The sequence below is a fragment of the Equus caballus genome, chromosome 16 (genome assembly GCF_041296265.1).
Source record: "Equus caballus isolate H_3958 breed thoroughbred chromosome 16, TB-T2T, whole genome shotgun sequence".
NCBI lineage: Eukaryota > Metazoa > Chordata > Mammalia > Perissodactyla > Equidae > Equus > Equus caballus.
Genome location: NC_091699.1, coordinates 54,832,271 through 54,852,356, shown reverse-complemented (window position 1 = coordinate 54,852,356; position 20,086 = coordinate 54,832,271). Strand labels below are relative to the sequence as shown.

Genomic DNA, 20,086 nt, shown 5'->3' with positions numbered 1-20,086 from the left:
AGGAGCTGAGGCAAGAGCAGAGGTGTACCCCCAAACTGGTGCTGAGTCTTGGGCAGAATGCAGAAACGGCTTGAAAGAGGAGAGGTCCTTGGGCTGCTGAGGTTGAGGCAGTGCCCACAGGAGGCCAGGGCTCCTGCAGGTGTGGCTTTCCACAGGCACCTGGACAATAGCCACAGAACAGCAGGGACCAGCGTCTCCCATTCCTGCGTTCTGCACGGGGTGGGGGTGGGGGGGGCGGCGCGGGGCGTGGTGATGTGATGAGCTATAAGGACTCATCCCTCCCTCGGCAGGCAGGGGAGGTCTGAAGGAGCCAGATATCAGAGATGCTGACTGAGCACCTGAGAGGGCAAAAGCTCAGATGGAAGACAGGTAGCGGCCTCCAAGGAGGGAGCAGGTGGCTCGCCCTGGAACCTCTGAGAATTATTTCACTGTGCAGGTAACATATGGTGCACTGGTTCTGTGCTGGTGGAACTCTAGGCCCTGGGGATATATGGTGGACGAGGCCCCTGTGTTTGTGGCACTTAGCCCTAGGTACATGGGGAGGGGTCTGAGTGGGAGAGGAGGCTGGTGGGGGGATTTGTTAACCAGCCAGAGAGGAGGTGCAGGTTCCTAGGATGTGGACACCTGCACTGACACCTCACGTCCTGGAGTATGGGTCAGAGCGGCACCCGCCTCCTGGAGAAAGCTGGGTTTCCTTCCTTCTGACGCACAGGAGGGGCCAGTGAGATGAGCAGGTGATGCCCCGTTGGTTTGGTGGTGCCCTTGGGCTTACCCCCTTACCCACACAGTCCCACTTGTTAGACAAGAACAGGGGCTCACTCAGGTGACCCTAAAATAAGGGCTGGCTGACAGACCTGAGGGCCTGGCTGCTCCCCTGGTCTCTTGTGGGAATTCTGCTTCTCTGTTTCTGCTCTCTTCCCTTTTGGTACCCATCTGTTTGCGTGACACCTCTCTACACATCCTTTTCCTTCAGCCCCACCCCACCTCCCTCAGTCTCGAAGCATTTCCAACTTCACACCCAGACAGTCTTGGGCACGTGTCATGCTAGGCTGTGAGGCAGAGGGCACTGGGTGGCTGTGGGCCCTGGGTGGTGGGCACCATGGTTGGCATCTCTGGAACACTCACTCTCCCCAATTTTGCCCTTTGGGACCAAACAGCACACTGACACCTTACGTCCTGGAGTATGGGTCAGAGCGGCACCCGCCTCCTGGAGAAAGCTGGGCTTCCTTCCTTCTGACGCACAGGAGGGGCCAGTGAGATGAGCAGGTGATGCCCCGTTGGTTTGGTGGTGCCCTTGGGCTTACCCCCTGATTATGTGACTTTCTAGAGCTGTGACTGGTGAATAAGTCAGGAGAGGCTGTGTTCCACTGTAGTAACAAACAAGCACAAACCTCAGTAGCTCAACACCCAGTAGGTCTGTGCAAAGCTCCAGGGCAGCCATTCTCCATGTGTGGCTCACCATTACAGGCTGCTCTGACCTTCTGGCATCTCTATATTGACAAAGATTCTCTCATTGACCCAGCAGGTTTGGACAGCCTTTTTCTGATTGTGAGTCTCATCAGCCCAAAGTAGAAAACATAACTTGCTTTCCCAGCCTCCCTTACAGCCAGGGAATAAACAGGTGACCCAGATCTGCCAATTAGACACACCCATGCAAGGCTGGTTCAGAGGCGAGGAAAGCAAGGAAGCAGGCGCTACGTAGACTCCAGTACTTTATGAAGGTGGCAGAGGGGGGTGATTAGCTTTAGGGGGCAGTAGAGACAGAGCTTCTAGTATGCAGCCGTCAGCATCATTAGTTCCCATCTGGGGCAGCAGCCATACCTCCCCTGGGGCAAGTCCTACAGGATGGTTTGGGTTTGTTCCCAAGTGAATAAGCCCAGAGCCTGAGTCCCTGGGTTTCCTGGAGATTTAATTAACACCTTTTCATTAATTGTTTTCTGCTTAAATTAGCTAGAGGGGGCTCTGTTGTTTGCAACAATAGCCGTGGTTCTCCATCCACTGCCAGGCTCTCCTGCTGCGTACCCAACTCTGCTGAGTGGAGGGGACACAGAGGAGTCGAACGTGGGAAGTGGCATCATTCAGTAGCTTCGGAATCAGACAGACTTGGGTTCAAATCCTAGTTCTAACACTTTCTGGCCACGTACAAGCTGCTTTACTTCTCCAAGCCTAACAAGTTAACTCTGAGTTAACAATCTATCCCTTCACTGTCCAAAGCAACATGCACCTTCTTCCATTCAACAAGAACAACAAAATGCTCTCGACAGTCGCCCTCATCCACATAAAAGTGTGTTGTCCTCTTCCTAGAGGGGCCGACCTCATTTCTCCTTACTGACTGCGTCTAGCCCCAAATCAGGATCTGCAGTGATAGCCACTCTCTTCCTGTTCGGTTGTGATCCCGTTTTGGTGTTCAGACACATAAAGACTGTATTGTAAATGTAACCGACATCAACCGGACGCTTTACAAAATAGAAGGGGAATCGGGGGTGGAGGAAACTAGTTAGAATTTATGTATGTATCTTACCCAGCAAGGAAGAAGACAGGAAGATGCTCCCATCCCTGTTCAGCCACCAGTCATGAGGTCAAGATGGTGCTGATGACTTCTTCCTGCTCTCCCCTTTGACAGTCCCCTGCCCTCAGCCAGCACCCCAGAAGGTCATGGGAACTCTCCTGGAGGGTGCCTCACGTCTGCAGTCTTGAAAGATAGGAGCGCCTGATGGTCCTATGGTATGGGGTTGCTCTTGCTGCCCACTTCTTTTTTCAATATTTTTATTGAGGTGGAATTTACATGACATAAAATTAACCATTTCAAAGTGAACATTAATGACATTAAACATTAAAGTGAACTTTAGTGACCTTTGGTGCATTTGCAAAGTTGTATAACGCCACCTCTATCTAGTTCCAAAACATTTTCATCACCCCAAAAGGAAACCTCATAACCGTTAAGCAGTGGCTCCCCATTCCCCCTCCTGCTGGCCCCTGGCAACCATGGATCTGTGTTCTGTCTCTACGGATTTACCTGTTCTGGATATTTCGTATCAATGGAATCACACAATATGTGGCCTTTTGTGTCTGGCTTCTCTCTCATTGCATAATGTTTTCGAGGTTCATCCACTTTGTAGCAAGTATCATTATTTCAGTCCTTTTTATGGCTGAATAATATATTCTATAGTCTTTTATCTCTCAATTTGGGGCAACAGGAATCACCCAAGAGGATCCCTGGGTTGGTGTGGGAGTTTTCTCATCCTTTGAGCTGGATACTTGCTGAGCCCTTTCAATCTGGGAGACACTCTTGAATTACAGCTTTAAACAGTTCCTTCCCTAAGTTTTTCTCTGTTTTCTCTTAAGCAACTCTCCCTTAAGTTTATTTAGATATTGGACTTCTGGGCTGGCTCTCTAATTCTCTTAGCTAATCTCTCATATTCTTCATCGTTTTTTGTTCTACTTTCTGGGAGATTTCTTCAAATTTATCTTCCAACTCTTCTATCAAATATTAGAATCTGCCTTTATACTTTTTAACTTCCAAAAGCTCTTCTTTGTTCTCTGGAAGTTGCTTTTTCATAGTACTTATTTTTTTATAATGTAAGTATCTTATCTTTCTGATGATATTATTAATACCAATGTTTGAATTTTTTCTGCTTCCTGCTCTTTTTGTTGGTTGGTTTGTTTCCTCTGGTTTCCTTTTATTTTTTCTTCTGTATTTTATGTTAGAGACTTTCCTTAAATGTTGGGTAATCTTTGATCTTTTTTAATTGAAAACTCTATTGAGATAATTATAGATTCACATGCAGTTGTAAGAAATAACACAGAGAGATCTCCTGTACATTTTGCCCAGTTTCCCCCAATGGTAACATTTTGCAAAACTACTACAATACCACAACCCGGATATCGACATTGACACAATCCATCAATCTTATCCAGATTTCCCCAATTTTGCTTGTCCTAATTTGTGTGTGTATTTAGTTCTATAGAATTTTAGCACATGTGTAGATTTATGTATACACCGTCAAGACACAACTGTTTCATCCTCACAAGGATTCCTCTCTTGCCCTTTTATAACTATACACAACTCTGCCCCCCACCACCCACTCTGTCCCTATAACCACTGTCAGCCACCAACCTGTTCTCCATTTATAAAATGCTGTCATTTCACAATGTTATATAAATGGAAACATATGGAGTGGGATCTTTGGGGACTGACTTTTTTCACTCAGCCTAATTCCCCAGAGCTTGATCCAAGTTCCTGTGTGTGTGTGTTAACAGTTCATTCTTTTTCATTGCTGAGCAGTGTTCCATGGTTTGTCTGTACTGCATTCATCCATGGAAGGAGAAGAAGGCTGTTTCCAGTTTTTCATTAGTATAAATACAGCTTCTATAAACATTCATGTACAGGTTTTGTATGAACATAAATTTTTAACTCCTTGGGGGTAAATGCCCAAGAAGGCAACTGCTGAATTGTGTAACAGTCGTGTGTTTAGTTATATAAGAAACCACCAAAGTGTTTTCTACAGAGCCTGTATCATTTCATATTTCCACTAGCGATGGATGAGTGATCCAGTTTCTCTGCACCCTCACTAGCATTTTGGTGTTGTCACTATTTTTCATTTTAGCTACTCTGGTAGGTGTGTAGTAATATCTCATTGTGGTTTTAATTTGTAGCTCCCCGATGACTAATAACCTCCCTTTTCAGGAGGTTATTTGCATTTGTATGTCATCTTTGATGAAATATCAGTTCAGGTCTTTTACCTATTTTCTAATTGGAATGTTTCGTGTTTTTCTGTTGAGTTTTTAGACTTATTTGTGTGTCTAGATATTGCCAATATCTTCTCCCAGTCTGCAGCTGGTCTTGTGTTCTCTTCACACGGGCTTTTGCATGTGAAGATCAAAGTTTTTTATTTTGATGAGGACTAATTTATCAAAATTTCCTTTTATGTATTATGCTTTTGGTGTTGAGTCAAAGAATTCTTTCCTTAGCCCTAAATTCCAAAGATATTCTCCTGGGTATTTTTCTCCTAAAAGTTTTATAGTTTTGTTTTACATTTTTTAAAAAGATGCTCATTTACTTTATTCTCTAAGAGTCAAGTCCAGTCATGGGACTGTCAAGGCTCTGTGTGTGTGTGCTTTTTAAAAATTGTGGTAAAATACACATAACATAAAAGTTGCCATCGTAACCGTGTTTAAGTGCACAGTTCAGTGGCATCAAGTGCATTCACATTGTTGTGCAGCCATCACCACCCGCCATCCATAGAACTCTTTTCATCTTGCAAAACTGAAACTCTGTACCCATTCAACAATAACTCCCCACTCCTCTTTGCCCCTTTGCCCACCAGTCTACTTTCTGTCTCTATGAATTTGACTATTCTAGGTACCTCATCTAAGTGCAATCATACAATATTTGTCCTTTTGTGACTGGCTTATTTCACTTAACACAATGTCTTCAAGCTTCATCTATATTGTAGCATACGTCAGAATTTCCTTCCTTTTAAAGGCTGAATAATATTCTATTGTATGCATATATATGTATATTCCACATTTTATTTATCCATTCATCTGTCGATGGACATCTGGGTTGCTTCTACCTTTTGGCTGTTGTAAATGAAGTTGCTGTGAACATGGGTGTACAAATATCTCTTTGAGACTCTGCTTTCAATTCCTTTGGGTATAAATCAGAAGTGGATTACTGGATCACATGATAACTCTATTTTTAATTTTTTGATGAACTGTCATACTGTTTTTTCTTAGTGTCTGCACCATTTTACATTCCCATCAACAGTGCATGGGGATTCCAATTTCCCCGCATCCTTGCCAACACCTGTTATTTTCTGGTTTTTTGATAGTAGCCATTCATTTGATAGTAGAGGTGGTATCTTGTGGTTTTGGTTTGCATTACCCTAAAGATCAGTGATGTTGAGCATCTTTTCACGTGCTTATTGGCCATTTGTATATTTTCTTTGGAAAAATGTCTGTTCAAGTCCTATGCCCATTTTTTAACTGGGTTGTTTGGTATTTTGTTGTTGTTGAATTTTAGGAGTTCTTTATATAATTTGGATACTAACCCCTTATCAGATATATGATTTGCAAATATTTTCTTCTATTCCATGGGTTGCCCTTTTTGTCAATTATGTCCTTTTATGTACATAGGTTTTAAATTTTGATGTATTCCAATCTATCTATTTTTTCTTTTGTTACCTATGCTTTTGGTGTCATATCCTAAAATGGTATTAAGTTTTAAATTTCAGTTTCTACATGCTCACTGTCAGTAGATGGAGATGCAGTTGATTTTCGTGTATTGATCTTATACCCTCCAACTTGCCGAGCTCATTTATTAGTTCCTGGAGGTTTTTTGTAGATTCCCTGGGATTATTTCCCGTTCATTCCTGAAAGATAGTTTCATCAGATACAGAATTTGCCACTGACAGTCCTTTCGACTCTTGAAAAATGTTGTACCACTACATTTTGGCCTCTGTGGCTTCTGATGAGAAACCCACCATCATTTTATTTGGTGTTCCCCTGTAGGTAATGTATTGTTTCTCTCTGGCTGCTTTCAAGACCTTTTTCTGTGTCTTTTGTTTTTAGAAGTTTGATTATGATGTGCTTTGGATGGATTTCTTTGGGTTTATCCTGTTTGGGATTTACTCAGCTTCTTGAATTTTCAGGTTTGTGTCTTTCACCAAATTTTGAGGGTTTTCAGCCATTATTACTTCAGTCACTCTTTCAGCCCCACTTTCTTTCTCATCTCCTCTGGGACTGTAAAGATACAAATGCTGGATCTTTTATTATTGTCTCATGGACCCAAGATGCCATTCATTTTTTTTCACTCTACTATCTCTCTGTTAGTCAGATGGGGTATATTCTATTAATCTGTCCTCAAGTACACTGATTTTATCCTCTGCCATCTCCCTTCTCCTACTGAGGCCATCCAGCAAGCTTTTATTTCTCTTATTGTATTTTTTAGTTCTATAATTTCCATTTGGTTCTTCTGTATAACTTCTATTTCTTTGTTGAGATTTTCTATTTTTAAAAGTTGTTTCAAGAGAGTTGGTAAGTGATGGCTGAAGCATTTTTATGATGGCTGCTTTAGAATCCTTACCAGATAATTCCAACATCTGATTGATTTCATTGTTGGCATCAGTTAATTCTTTCTACATTCAAGTTGTGATTTTTCTGGTTATTATTATGATGGGTGATTTTTTTTTTTTATTGTATCCTGGATATTTTGGCTATTATGTTAGAAGACTCTGGGTTCTACTTGGTTCTTTTTCTGTAACAGGCAGTTGCCCTGTTTAGGTTTAGCACACAGGTGCTGGCTTACTTTTGTGGGCTGAGGTTCCAATGACAATTTAATTTTCAGAGGCTTTGCTCTGAGGTGTTGTTTTTCATCTGGTTGGTTTTTCTGGTGCTGCTGGGGCTCCCACCTGTTTCTGCTGCTGCTGCTGCCTGAGAGAGCAGAGAGGTTACCCAAGCCAGGCTGCCCAGTGTCTCTCGGCAGGGGAGGAGGGTCTCAGGCCAGTGCTTCCCCCAGCTGCTTGTTGTTAGTGGGCTCCTGATTAATCCCCCTTGCTTGTAGTGCTGGGTTCGCCTGGTGCTGTAGGAGGGACTCTCGTTCAGTTTGCAAGAGGAATGAGCCTACTTGAGCTATCTTCTGTTGCTATGTTGGGGTTGGGAAACACCAGGCCTGGGGCTTCTTTGGTTGGGTGGGCGTGTGTAAGACACCCTGCTGCTGAGTTGTTCATTCATTCTTAGAATCCCAAACCAACTCGTCATTCCTTTACCACCTTGCAGAGATATGCTTTGATTGTCTCTTGCATTATTTCCATGGTTTATAGTTTTACTTAACAGGGAGGAACAGGGAGAAACAAGTCCCATGTTGACTAGACCAGAAATCATCTATTCAATCATTTTTTAAAAGTGGAGCACCAAAAAGCCCATTGGAAACTCAGCATGCATGAAGGGACTTGTTAATTGCAGGGCTTTACTGGACAATGATCTGACCGGGTTATTTCTTTGAGGTCCCTCTTTTTTTCTCCTGGGCTGTCAGATGCCCCAATTTCAATTCCCAGTTTGGAGGGCACAGGTGGTCTTCCAGCCTTCTGGGAGCTGAGTAGGAGCAGGGGCTCTCTATCTCTCCATTTAGGATATGGACTTGATCTTAATCCCCCAGTTTTCACATGCTACTGCCACCTTCAGCTCTGCCGGCTGTCCCTCCATCAAGGGTCCTCTGCTTTATCTTCAGAAACTAAGCCTTAGGCTTCCACCCAGATGAGCCTGGTGTTCTTTGTGTCTAACTGCTTTTTAAAGAATCTTACAACCAATCCTCCAAATTTCAGCCTTCCCTTGTAGCTTCAAAGGTATCTTTGGTGGTTCCAATTCTGGATCTTTCCTGGGGATTCGGAGGGATATAAGAGTTGTATCTGGGTTTCCCGTTGCTGACTTAGGGTTTAGCTTTCTCAAGTTATGTCCCTGTGGAGTAATGTTGTATGCTATGTCTCTTCGAGATGTTTTTTGCTTTTGATCCCTCTACTTTAATTGTAGTGAGGTTTCAGGGGGAAGTAAAGTACATGTGTGCATTTAATCTGCCATTGTTACCTGGAAGGCTTGCCTCACTTCTCTTGCTATAAAATGAGATCTTGGGTCAGAAGCAGTGTTGAGTAGGGTTCCATGAACATGAACATGGCATTAAGTCCATGAGTGGAGGGGTTAGCAGAAATGTGGCAGGCCGGGGAGGTGAATGCAGGTTCAGAATGCTTATCAGTAGGACTTTAGTAGGGTACCCATCTATTTCAATCTTAGGAAATTCACAATCCATTAGCACCCCCAGAGATCCCGTACATCAGACCATCTGATTGCCACCCACTCCAGTCCTGCTGCCTGTTACAGTAACCACGCCCATCTTGCCTTTGGCACTTATGAGCCATGGCTTGGCCTCTGCCACCTCTCAGATCCCATCATCCTTCCTGGAATCAGGGAGGAGGTTTCAAAGGGAGCGGCTCCCACTCACATCCTTGGCCACCATGGCACATGTCAAAGTTGCCAGCACTCCTCACCAACACATTCTTCCATGTGAGGTGACAGTGTCCTCTAAGCCCTCTCAGCAAACAAAGGTGAGGCTGATGACAGTGACACACAAAGTAAACCCACTCCAACATTCCTACTGCCCTAAGTCTTTGGATTCCTTCCTCTATGTTAAATGAAGGCGTTTCTGTCATCTCGACTTCTTGCAGCACAGGCCACCTTTAATACAGAAGTCAGTCAGGAAGCAAGCCGACCATCAGAAACACTCTCAGCTGCTCAAGCCCACCCTCACGCACCTGTGGTGTGGAGCAGTCCTGGAATGAATTTCCCTGTCACACAGTCTTCTTAGCAGCAGACCACAGAATCCTCATGGGCTGGTTTGGAATTAGACAGATCATGGGATCTCCAGGAGAGCCCAAGAGTCAGGGTCGTGGGCCACACAGCCTGGACAAGGCCCAAACCACAGCCAGTGGGGACAGATCCTGCAGCTCGTACAGTGGACAGTGGGGAGTGGACTCCAGACGTTCTAACGGTGCTTTCTGTCAGCCATATTCACCAAAACATGGATTCTGCGTGCTCCTGCTTCCTCTTCTGAATTGAAATTTGGGAGGGGTGCATGTTGACGGGTGAAACGCAGTCACATGTCTGCGTCCCCAGGGAAGCTGGGAAAATAAGTTCTGATTTCTATCTCAGAGAAGCATTACTGATCTGGAAACTGCCCCGAACATAGAAAGACTAATTAGGAGATGTGGGGAGGCCACCAGGTGTGCCACAAATGTCTGCCATGTATGGACAGAGAGCATAGCTACTCAAGCAAATGATCAACAGCCGATTGACAGCCTGGAACCTACATCTGGGTGGGGCCTGCTCATGTGAGGAGGGTTGCAGACTTTGTTGTGTTTCTTGGCACATTTGAAAGGGGTGTTCTCTGACCTTGGCAAAATCAGTGTAAGTTTTCTCAAAAATTTCACTTGTCATTTCTCTTAAATAACCCCTGTGATGTGCTAAGATTCCTGATGAAGGCAGAACATGAGTAGACAACCTGGATGAAGCTCAAAATAATTATCTGAGTGAATGAAGTCAGGCCAAAAAGATGAGAACATACTGTATGATTCCACTCATATAAAACTTTAGAAAATGCAAATGAATTACAGCGACAGAAAGCAGATTAGTGATGGTTTAGGCTGGGGGAAGACATGAGGGAGGGACTTAAAATCAGCACAAGGAAACTTTTGGGGGTGACGGACACATTCTCTATCTTGATTGTGGTGGTGGTTTCCTGGGTGTGTATACATACATCAAAACATCAAATTGTACACTTTAAACATGTACAGCTTATTGTATGTCATTAATGCCTCAACAAAGCTGTTTTAAAAAAACATGATAAGGCTGATCCCTATTTGCTGGCTATCTAAATTTCAGTTTCTGTAAAATGGGGAAAATAATAGCTACCTCATAACCTTGGTGTGAAGATTAAATGAGTAAAAGTTAAAAGGATAAAGTGAGATGACAAATTCCCTTTGATTCAACTAAAAGCCACTGAGTCCTGCTTTTCCCCCTCTCTCCTACACCTACATCCAATCCCTGGGCACCACCCTGGATGATTCACAGGGATGGGGCGGGGGCGCAGAGATGACACAGGATTGACATGACTTGATAGTTGTTGAATGGGGTGATGGGTACATGGGAGGTCAGTATATTATTCTCTCTACTTCTATATATGTTTGCATTTTTCATGATTATAATTAAAAAATAAGTAGTGACTCCCCATTTCACTGAGGAGAAAAACCGAACTCCATATGCTGGCCCCCATGGCCCTACATGATTCCCCCATCCTTACCTCTCTGCTCTATCTCCTCCTACTCACCTCCTCGTTCACTGATCCAGCCCCGCTGGCCTCCTGGCTGTTCTGGAACATGCCAGGCACTCTCCTGCCTCAGGGCCTTTGCTCAGGCAGTGCCCTTGCCTGGGATCCTCCTCTCCCATGAATTGTACCTGCTCAGATGGAGTCCTTTCACTGATTCCATCCTGACTGTCCCATTTAAAACTGTTACCACCTCCACCTGTCACTTCCCATACCCCCTTCCCTGCCACTTGTCACCACAGCAGTTACCATCATCTGACATCCCGTATCACTATTTACTGTTGCTCCCTTCCCCCCACATGTCAGCTCCATTAAGACCAGAATTCTTGTCTAATGTGTTCACTGCTGAACCCTCAGCACTGACAGCAGTGCACAGTAGGTTCTTGATGAATGAATGAGCCGCATATAAATTATTCTCGTGGAATGCCTGGTCGGGAGTGAGCACTAGGGGATTCATCATAATCTAAAAATACATCACTGAGTCATTTGATAAATATAAGTTAATTGTTCAGTGAGGACCTTCTGTCCTGGTCATTGGAAAAGGAGACGACGATAACCGGACATTTTTTGCTAGTTTGTGGGAAGCGTCAAGGTAGGAAGGGATCCCCACAGTCTTTGGAGGAGCACAGATCTGCTTTGAATCTGGGCTCGGCCACTTGCCAGCTGTGTGACTTGGCCAAGTTTCTGAGCCTCTCAGAGCTTGGTCTCCTCAGTGAAGGGGCTTGTTGGAAATGCCCTGCAGTGCAGGGCTGGGTTGGAAGCCCACCCTTGCCCTCCTTGTCTGTTCCAAAAGACGGGCAGGACCATCTCCTTGGCCTTCTCGGGTGCTGTGCTCTCTGGGACCTGCTGATGGGGTGAACAAGCATTGATCAAATGCACTGCTCAGGAAGGACAGCCAGGGACATTGCTGAGATCACGCAAGGGGAGGTGACTCAGTCCTGGCCCAGCCTGAGGTCCCCTCTCCAATCCCCCGACCCCCTAACCCTGAGGTTATAAGCAAGTGACTCAGAGGAATGATGGGAGAACGCCCCATAACAGTTCACACCAGTGTCCTGGGTGCTAAATTTAACCCACAGCTGCAGCCTCTGGCACTTTGGAAACAAGCTGATCTTGGTGGCTGAGGCTGATGTGTGCGTGGAGTGGGGGGAGGGTGCTCAGGAGTCGAGAGCAGGGTGGGCATCAGGACTGGCTGTCCTGGGCCTCTACCCTGACCCCTTAGATGTTAGACAGTGTGCAGGGGCCCCAAGGCCAGGCAGGCTCAGGTCAATCCTAGTATGGACCAAGAACAATGATCACAGACAGCTAAGTCCTGGAATATTAAACTCAGAGTGTTAATTTTTGAACACTAGAATCCAGAATGTCACTCCCCCAGAATGTTAAAACCCTGGGGCTTTAAAGACCTAGAATAGTCAAATCCTAGGAAATTAATTTCCTAGCGTGTCTGACTCCTCACCATGTTAAAACCCTGTGACAGCGTACTCCCAGGAATGCAGACCCCCAGTGCTTCCGAACCTCAGCAGAACTGACCTGAGGCCCTCGGAGTCTAACTCCTCCACTCCTCATTGTGTAGGAAGGGAAAGTGAGGCTCCACAGAGAGATCTGACCTGCCCAAAGCCCCACAGGAAAGGGGCGGTCTTGTTTACCTAAGGTGCTTTCTTACAGAGTCCAAGGAGGGTCTCAGAGCTCGGATAGAAAGGGGGGAAGTTCTTCCCATTTTAAAGATGGGGTAACAAGGTCCCCAGTGAGTGAATGCCAGGCTCAAGTTCACTGAGCAGGAAACCCTAGCACACTGTATCCAGGGAGGGCTGGACTGAGAATATACCCCAGGGAGGAAGATCCAGGCACCCAGACAGAAAGGCCCAGAAGTCATGAAGGAGGGGAGACCGGGAAGAGGGGCTCCAATGCATCCCCCACCCTGGACTGAGGGGCAGAGCTTGGGTCGTCCCCTCCCCTGAGGGGCATTGCCCAACTAAGGAATGCAGTCAAGGCCTCACTGTGCTCCATTTAGAAATGAGGCAGAGGTGGCCCTCATCTTTCCGGGACGGCCCAGACACCCCACCCCGTCCCATGAACCTCCAGGGGCTGAGTTAAGGCTGCTCTGGGACGGGGGCCTCTACCCAGCTGTCCCCTCTGCGTCATGTGCAGGAGGCCAGGCAGCTCGCCTTACAGGGCCCGGTCCTCCTCTATATATAGCCCCGTGAAGACAGCTGCGCAGACAGCAACCCAACAGCAAAGCAGAAGAGGACCGAGAGGAGGCCCCTGGCACCGTCGCTGCACCCTAGGCCACCCGCCATGGCGCTGGGCTTGGAGCAGGCAGAGGAGCAGCGCCTGTACCAGCAGACGCTCCTGCAGGACGGGCTCAAGGACATGCTGGACCACGGCAAGTTCCTCGACTGTGTGGTGCGGGTAGGTGAGCGCGAGTTCCCGTGCCACCGCCTGGTGCTGGCCGCCTGCAGCCCCTACTTCCGGGCGCGCTTCCTGGCCGAGCCAGAGCGCGCAGGCGAGCTGCGCCTGGAGGAGGTGTCCCCGGACGTGGTGGCCCAGGTGCTGCACTACCTGTACACGTCGGAGATCGCGCTGGACGAGGCGAGCGTGCAGGATCTGTTCGCCGCGGCGCACCGCTTCCAGATCCCGTCTATCTTCACCATCTGCGTGTCCTTCCTGCAGAAGCGCCTGTGTCTCTCCAACTGCCTGGCTGTCTTCCGCCTCGGCCTCCTGCTCGACTGCGCGCGCCTAGCGGTGGCCGCCCGTGACTTCATCTGCGCGCGCTTCTCGCTCGTGGCGCGCGACGCAGACTTCCTCGGGCTCTCGGCCGACGAGCTCATCGCCATCATCTCCAGCGACGGTCTCAACGTGGAGAAGGAAGAGGCCGTGTTCGAGGCGGTGATGCGGTGGGCGAGCAGCGGCGACGCGGAGGCGCAGGCCGAGCGCCAGCGCGCACTGCCCACCGTCTTCGAGAGCGTGCGCTTCCGTCTGTTGCCGCGTGCCTTCCTGGAGAGCCGCGTGGAGCGCCACCCTCTCGTGCGCGCCCAGCCCGAGCTGCTGCGCAAGGTGCAGATGGTGAAGGACGCACACGAGGGCCGCCTCACCGTGCTGCGCAAGAAGAAGAAGGGAAAGGAGGCAGCCGGGGCCAAGGCGGCTGACAAGGGTACAGCTGATGCCAAGGCAGAGGAGGACGAGGAGGAGGCCGAGCGTGTGCTACCAGGGATCCTCAATGACACTCTGCGCTTTGGCATGTTCCTGCAGGACCTCATCTTCATGATCAGTGAGGAGGGGGCCGTGGCCTATGATCCGGCAGCCAATGAGTGCTACTGTGCTTCCCTCTCCACACAGATCCCTAAGAACCACGTCAGCCTGGTGACTAAGGAAAACCAGGTCTTCGTGGCAGGGGGCCTCTTCTACAACGAGGACAACAAAGAGGACCCCATGAGTGCTTACTTCTTGCAGGTGCTTGGCCAGCCCTGGGAGGGGGCAGCCAGTGCTGAGTTCCGGGCCCTGGGGGGTAGCCTTGGGGCCCAGTGCTGTGTTTACTTGTTAAGGAAAGTCATTGGGTCTAGGGTGAGGTGTAGACCAGGGAAGCTGACTGATAGCCGCTTGCCTGAAGGTTGAAGAGAGTTATAGGCAGTGGATGCGCTGCATAACTTTGGTGTCTCTTCAGGGGGACGTTAGCCCCAGGATCGTCTGACCTGTTGGAGGCCCTAGCCCTGCACAGGGCTTGGGGTCAGGCACAGTGAGAAGGAGGAGCAAGCTCAGTGTAGGGGTCCTGGGCGAGGCCTTTGCATGAGGCCAGGAATGTGGAACAGAGTACCCCAAACAAAGGGACCACCCTGCCTAGTCTTCCCATTGTACAGATGAGGAAACTGAGGCCCAGTAGAGTAGGATGTCCAGTCCAAGTTGTAATGTGACTGTGGGAGGCAGAAATGGCTTCCTGGTGACTGGCTACGTAGGCTTGAGCCTTGCCAGTTGGGTGAAGTTTGGAGACATGAAGGGGAGGGTGTTGGTGTTTTTGGCTGGAGAATGGTGAGCAAGGGACAGAGACAGGAATGAGCTAGTGAGTGGTGAGGCCTGACCAGGTGTGAGAGGAGTGTGGGGCAGCTTGGTGCCAGGGTTAAGCTGGGGTGGGGGGGCGGGGGTACAGCTCCACCAGTTACCAGCCAGGGCACATCGTGGGCACACTGTTTATTCTCTCTGGGCCTCCATTTGTAAACGGGAACATTATTCTTCCTGCTTGATAAGGTTGTTTGAAGGTTAAATGATGGTTATAGTGTTCCTCAGCGCAGTGTTCAGCCCTCAGAAAACTTTCCAAGAGGATGAGCCACTAGTACCCTTATTATAAGACTGTGGAGGTGGACAGGGCCGCAGACTTACACCATCGATTTTAAGGGGTGAGTGGCAGGGCTGTATTTGGAAGTTTCCTGTGTGGTGGGATGAGGTGCAGGACAGAGGACAGCAGGCCTCAGTTCGGGAGTTGTATTGGGGCGGGACCAAGGCTGCAGCTGGACTTGCCTTTCAGACGCCCCTTCTCTGCTCTGAGCGCGGTGCACCATCACGGTGCTATAATGGTGGTCTCCGGGCACCTCCCTCCAGGGACCCTTGGCTGTCCTCAGCCTGGTGGGAGGAGGGGCATTGTCTCCCGGGACAATCTCCAGGCGGTGCTAGCCCTACCTGGAGGCCTGGACTCCTCTGTGACCCCGGCGGCCGGAGGGGTCTGGGCTGGGGCTGGGTTGTGGGGGGCAGTGGCTCATTGGACGCCCGGCCCGCAGTTTGACCACCTGGACTCGGAGTGGCTGGGGATGCCACCGCTGCCCTCGCCGCGCTGCCTCTTCGGCCTGGGCGAGGCTCTCAACGCCATCTACGTGGTCGGCGGCCGAGAGCTCAAGGACGGCGAGAGCAGCCTAGACTCGGTCCTCTGCTACGACCGGCAGTGAGCGCGGGCCGGGGGCGGGACCGGGAGCCTGGAGGCGGGACTGGGCCGGGACAGCCGGCGCCGAGAGAGCCAGAGGCCGCGGACTGCGGCCGAGGCGGGCGGGGTGGGGGAGGGGCGGTTGACAGGTGCGGTGGGAGCCAGGAACTGAGAGGTCTGGGGAGTCCGGTGATGTATCGGTGCACCTCGACTATGTGTTGGGTGGGTGGGTGAATGCAGACATAGAGACTGAGCACGCGCCCGAGACGGGCGCTTCGCTCTGCTGTCGTCCCTTCCAGGTCGTTCAAATGGGGCGAATCTGACCCGCTGCCTTATGCCGTGTATGGCCACGCGGTCCTCTCCCATATGGATCTTGTCTACGTCATTGGAGGCAAAGGCAGCGACAGGTGAGGCTCGGGCCTTGAGTGAGTGCAGCAGCAGGGTTGTAGGTTAGAGCGGGAGGGACTGGGCCAAGGGAGAGGTGGCTCTGCTCCAGCTTGCTCCCACTCATTCACTGCCCCCCACCCCACAGGAAGTGCCTGAATAAGATGTGCGTTTATGACCCTAAGAAGTTCGAGTGGAAGGAGCTGGCACCCATGCAGACTGCCCGCTCTCTCTTTGGGGCCACCATCCATGACGGTCGCATTTTTGTTGCTGCTGGGGTCACAGACACAGGGTTGACCAGTTCAGCCGAAGTGTACAGCATCGCAGACAACAAGTATGGCCACTTGCTTCCCTTCCTCCCTCCCTTCCCCAGGCAGGACAGCCAGGGACCAAGGGCCCCACCCTAATCACCTGCCTGTGTGGCTTTGGGCCTACTGTCAGCCCTCTGTGCCTGCCCTGTCAGGAACTGAAGCCCGTCTTGGTCTTGGCCTGGTCAAGGTCTCTGCTGTTGAGCTTGGACATCAGCACAGAAATAGCCCCTCTCTGATCAGCAGTGAGGTGGGCTTCCCCCACAAGGTGAGGCAAGGGTGTGGCCAGGCTGGTCTGCAGGAGAGAGCTCCCTGGAGTGGGGCAGGAGATGCCAGCTTCCTCATTCAGAGACTCATACCAGGCACTGGGCTGGTGCTAGGGATGCAGTGGTGAACAAGACAGAAGCTCCCTAACCGTGGGAGGTCAGGAAAGAGAACACTGAGCTAGTGGACCAGTTGAACTCAACCAGCAAAAGGGGTGGTGGGAGAAGGAGGCCCCAGGCAAAGGAAAGCTGGTTCCGAGGCAGTTAGGAGAAAAAAGACAGAGCCCACTGGAGGAAAGGGCATTGTTCAGGTTAGATGGAGTGTGGTGGGCGAAGGGAGGTGGCGTGGGGGTACTGGGGCTGAAGAAGCTGCCAGCAGGGTTGAGGGACTTTATCCTTAGGGCAATGAAATGCCTCTGACTGGTTTTAAGCTTCCATCTGTGTTTTACTAAGACACTTCATGACAGCTGATGTGGAGAACAGATTAGGGATTTCCTAGGAGGCAGGGATGCAGCTGCATAGCAAGAGGTGATGGTGGGGTGGAGATGAGGGTACAGCGGGGATGGGGCAGAGGGGATGCAGTGGAGAAAGACATGCCAGGGCTTCTCATGTGCACACAAATCTCCTGGGGATCATGTTAAAATGATGATTCTGGTTCTCAGGTCTGGGTAGGGACCTAAGAGTGTATTTCTAACAAACCCCCAGGTGATGCTGATGCGGCTGGTCCATTGTCCACAATTTGAGTAGCAAGAGTTTAGGAGATAAATAGGATTTGCCGATTGATTGGATGTTGGGGGTAAAAGGGAGAAGTGGATGCTTCTGAGTGAGGGTGGAGGGTCATTTTTTGGAGAACTATTGGAGTTGGATAGGAAAAGTGAGGGTCCAGTTAGGACATATGGATTTGAGGTGCCTGGGGGTATCCAGGAGGAGCCCACCATGGCAGAGAGAGGGCTGCACTGGAGGGAGAAGTCTGGGGGTCAACAGTACACAGAGGGACAAGCTCCTTCAGGAGAGAGGGTGTAAGTAGGAGAAGGCGAGCCCCAAGCCCTGAGGGTTGGTGGGAGCAGATGCATCATCCAGGAAGGAATCTGAGGAGGTGAGGCCAGGGAGGTGGGACGTGAAGAAAGTCACGTCAGCAGAGGTGTGTGCCGTGAGCCCTGGATTTCAAAGCTCTGCACACCTGGGAGCAGTTCTGGAGGGCGGGGTTGAAGGGCCAACTTCAAGAGCCGGGAGAGGGGAGTGAAGACACCTTGAGAGTAGTTAGGCTGTGAAGGAGAGCAGAGGGACGGGGCAGGAACACAAGGGGATGGGGATTCACCAGCATTGAGCTGGCAAGTGGGAATTAGTTCGGGAGCAAAGGAGGGACATGGGGGAGATCCATGGTGGATTTCATTGGGCAGCTTGGATGGAATGACAGGGGAAAATGGAGGGGAATGGGAGGGGCAAGAGAATGGGGAAGCAGAGACCAGTGGGCGTTCCTGAGAGGGTCAGGAAACAGTAGCCTGTGCCGAGAGCGTGGGTGCCTGGGGTTCGGACTTCCAGGGGGTGCAGCTGAAGCTGTGGGTGCTGAGGTGGGACAGTCACCGGGCTCACTGAGGCCCCCAGGTGAGGCACCTCCTCATGCCCCCTCCTCCCTGCTAGGTGGGCACCCTTTGAGGCCTTCCCCCAGGAGCGCAGCTCGCTCAGCCTGGTCAGCCTGGCGGGCACCCTCTATGCCATCGGCGGCTTTGCCACACTGGAGACTGAGTCTGGGGAGCTGGTTCCCACGGAGCTCAATGACATCTGGAGGTGAGCCCAACCCCAGGGAGGTGAGGGGGAATCATGAGTGAGGCTGATGGCCCCCAGCACTGTGGCCAGGCACTGAGGTGCCTGGTAAGCTCACCCAGGGGCAGAGCTGACCCAGGACTTCCAGGGAGTCCTGTGGGGCAGGGACGGCAGACATGCCTTGCTCAGCCCCCAGAGAGAGAACTGGAGGGCTCTCTCTGGTTTGGTTGGGAAAGTCTAGGTTTGCACATATGGCACCATGCCCCACTGTGGGGCATCAACATTGTCACAGTCAGGAGCTGACCCCAAGCTTAGGGCACAGACCTATGGAAACAGGTCCCAGGGAGTAGAGGGGGGCCTTGAAGAGGCAGCCAGGCCTTTCCTCTCCCCTCCCTCCTGGATGCCTGCTCTGGATGGGAGAGCTAGGCCAAGATTGAGAAGTAGCTGGAGCCCAGCTTCTCAGAGCCATTGCTTTCCATGGCTGTTCCTTCCTGGGGGTGGAGGGAAGAGGTTTCGGCCACCTGGGGCACCTTCAGAGCCTTCAGTTATCCACTCCACTGCAGGCAGCCTCAGAGAGCATGCCACAGGGAGAGTGGGAGTCCGGGGGACTTCTTGGAGTGCTGAGTACAGAAATTCTCAAGAGGAGGGGGTTTGGGAGATGTAGGCCTTCCTGGAGGGAGGTGGACTCCAAGGAGGGTGGGATTCCTTGAGAGGTGGCCCTTCCTGGAATGTGGGGTGGGTGTTCTTTGGGGGTGGGCCTTGTGGGAGGCCCACTTTCCCGGATCATGGGTATTCTCCAGGAGCAGACCTTCTCAGAGATGGGCCTGTGGCTGGGGGGTACGCCCCAAGGTGGGCGTATAGTACCCAGCCACCCCTCCCTGCTGGCTCCCACTCTGGCCTCTGCTGACCAAGCTCCTCATCCCTGTCCCCACTCCCTCCCACCCCCAGATATAATGAGGATGAGAAGAAGTGGGAGGGCGTCCTGCGGGAGATTGCCTACGCCGCTGGTGCCACCTTCCTACCTGTGCGGCTCAACGTGCTGCGTCTGACCAAGATGTGACCAGCCCTGGGAGCATGAACTAAGCACCTCTCCCATCCTGCAGCCCACACAGGCCTGGGCTTCTGGGGGCTCCAGGGAGGAGGCTGGGTGAGGCCAGAGCCCACCTGGATCCTGTCTGGTACCCAAGGGGCTGTTTCAGCCAGGAAAAGAAAACAACTGCCCAGTCCTAGCCTTTTGGGTAGAGATGAGAAACTTTAGGCCTCTCTGGTGTCTCCAGATCCCCTGGTCTTCTTGGTTCACGAGCCAGAACCACAGTAAGGTGTCCCAGGCCATGTTCTGGTCCAGCCCCAGCCTGGCTGTGTGTGCCAGTAAAGTTCCCACAGGACTCAGTATCCTCACCTGTCGGATGGGGAGTGTCCCCATCAAGAACACCCTGCAGCATGGATCAGTCTCCTTCTGTAAGAAGAATAAAATGCCTTCGGAGCAAGTGGCTCTGGGTCTGGAATCAGGTGCTCCAAGAGTCAGTGACCAGGTGGTTTAGAGATTTGGGGCTTCAATGCTCAGGTGTTGGGTTGCCAAGGTTGGTGGTCT

The 20,086-nt window shown here is 50.5% G+C and overlaps 1 protein-coding gene across 1 annotated transcript; it reads left to right on the top strand.

Moving 5' to 3' along the window:
• The first annotated feature begins 299 nt into the window (after positions 1 to 299).
• KLHL40 (kelch like family member 40) lies at positions 300 to 20,000 on the top strand. Its single transcript, XM_001916486.6, has 8 exons — positions 300 to 436; positions 1,158 to 1,266; positions 13,067 to 14,320; positions 15,637 to 15,797; positions 16,076 to 16,183; positions 16,309 to 16,494; positions 18,373 to 18,519; positions 19,444 to 20,000. Exons 3-8 carry the CDS (start codon positions 13,166 to 13,168, stop codon positions 19,553 to 19,555), a joined length of 1,869 nt encoding a protein of 622 aa, XP_001916521.3. The 5' UTR covers positions 300 to 436; positions 1,158 to 1,266; positions 13,067 to 13,165; the 3' UTR covers positions 19,556 to 20,000.
• Positions 20,001 to 20,086: the final 86 nt, after the last annotated feature.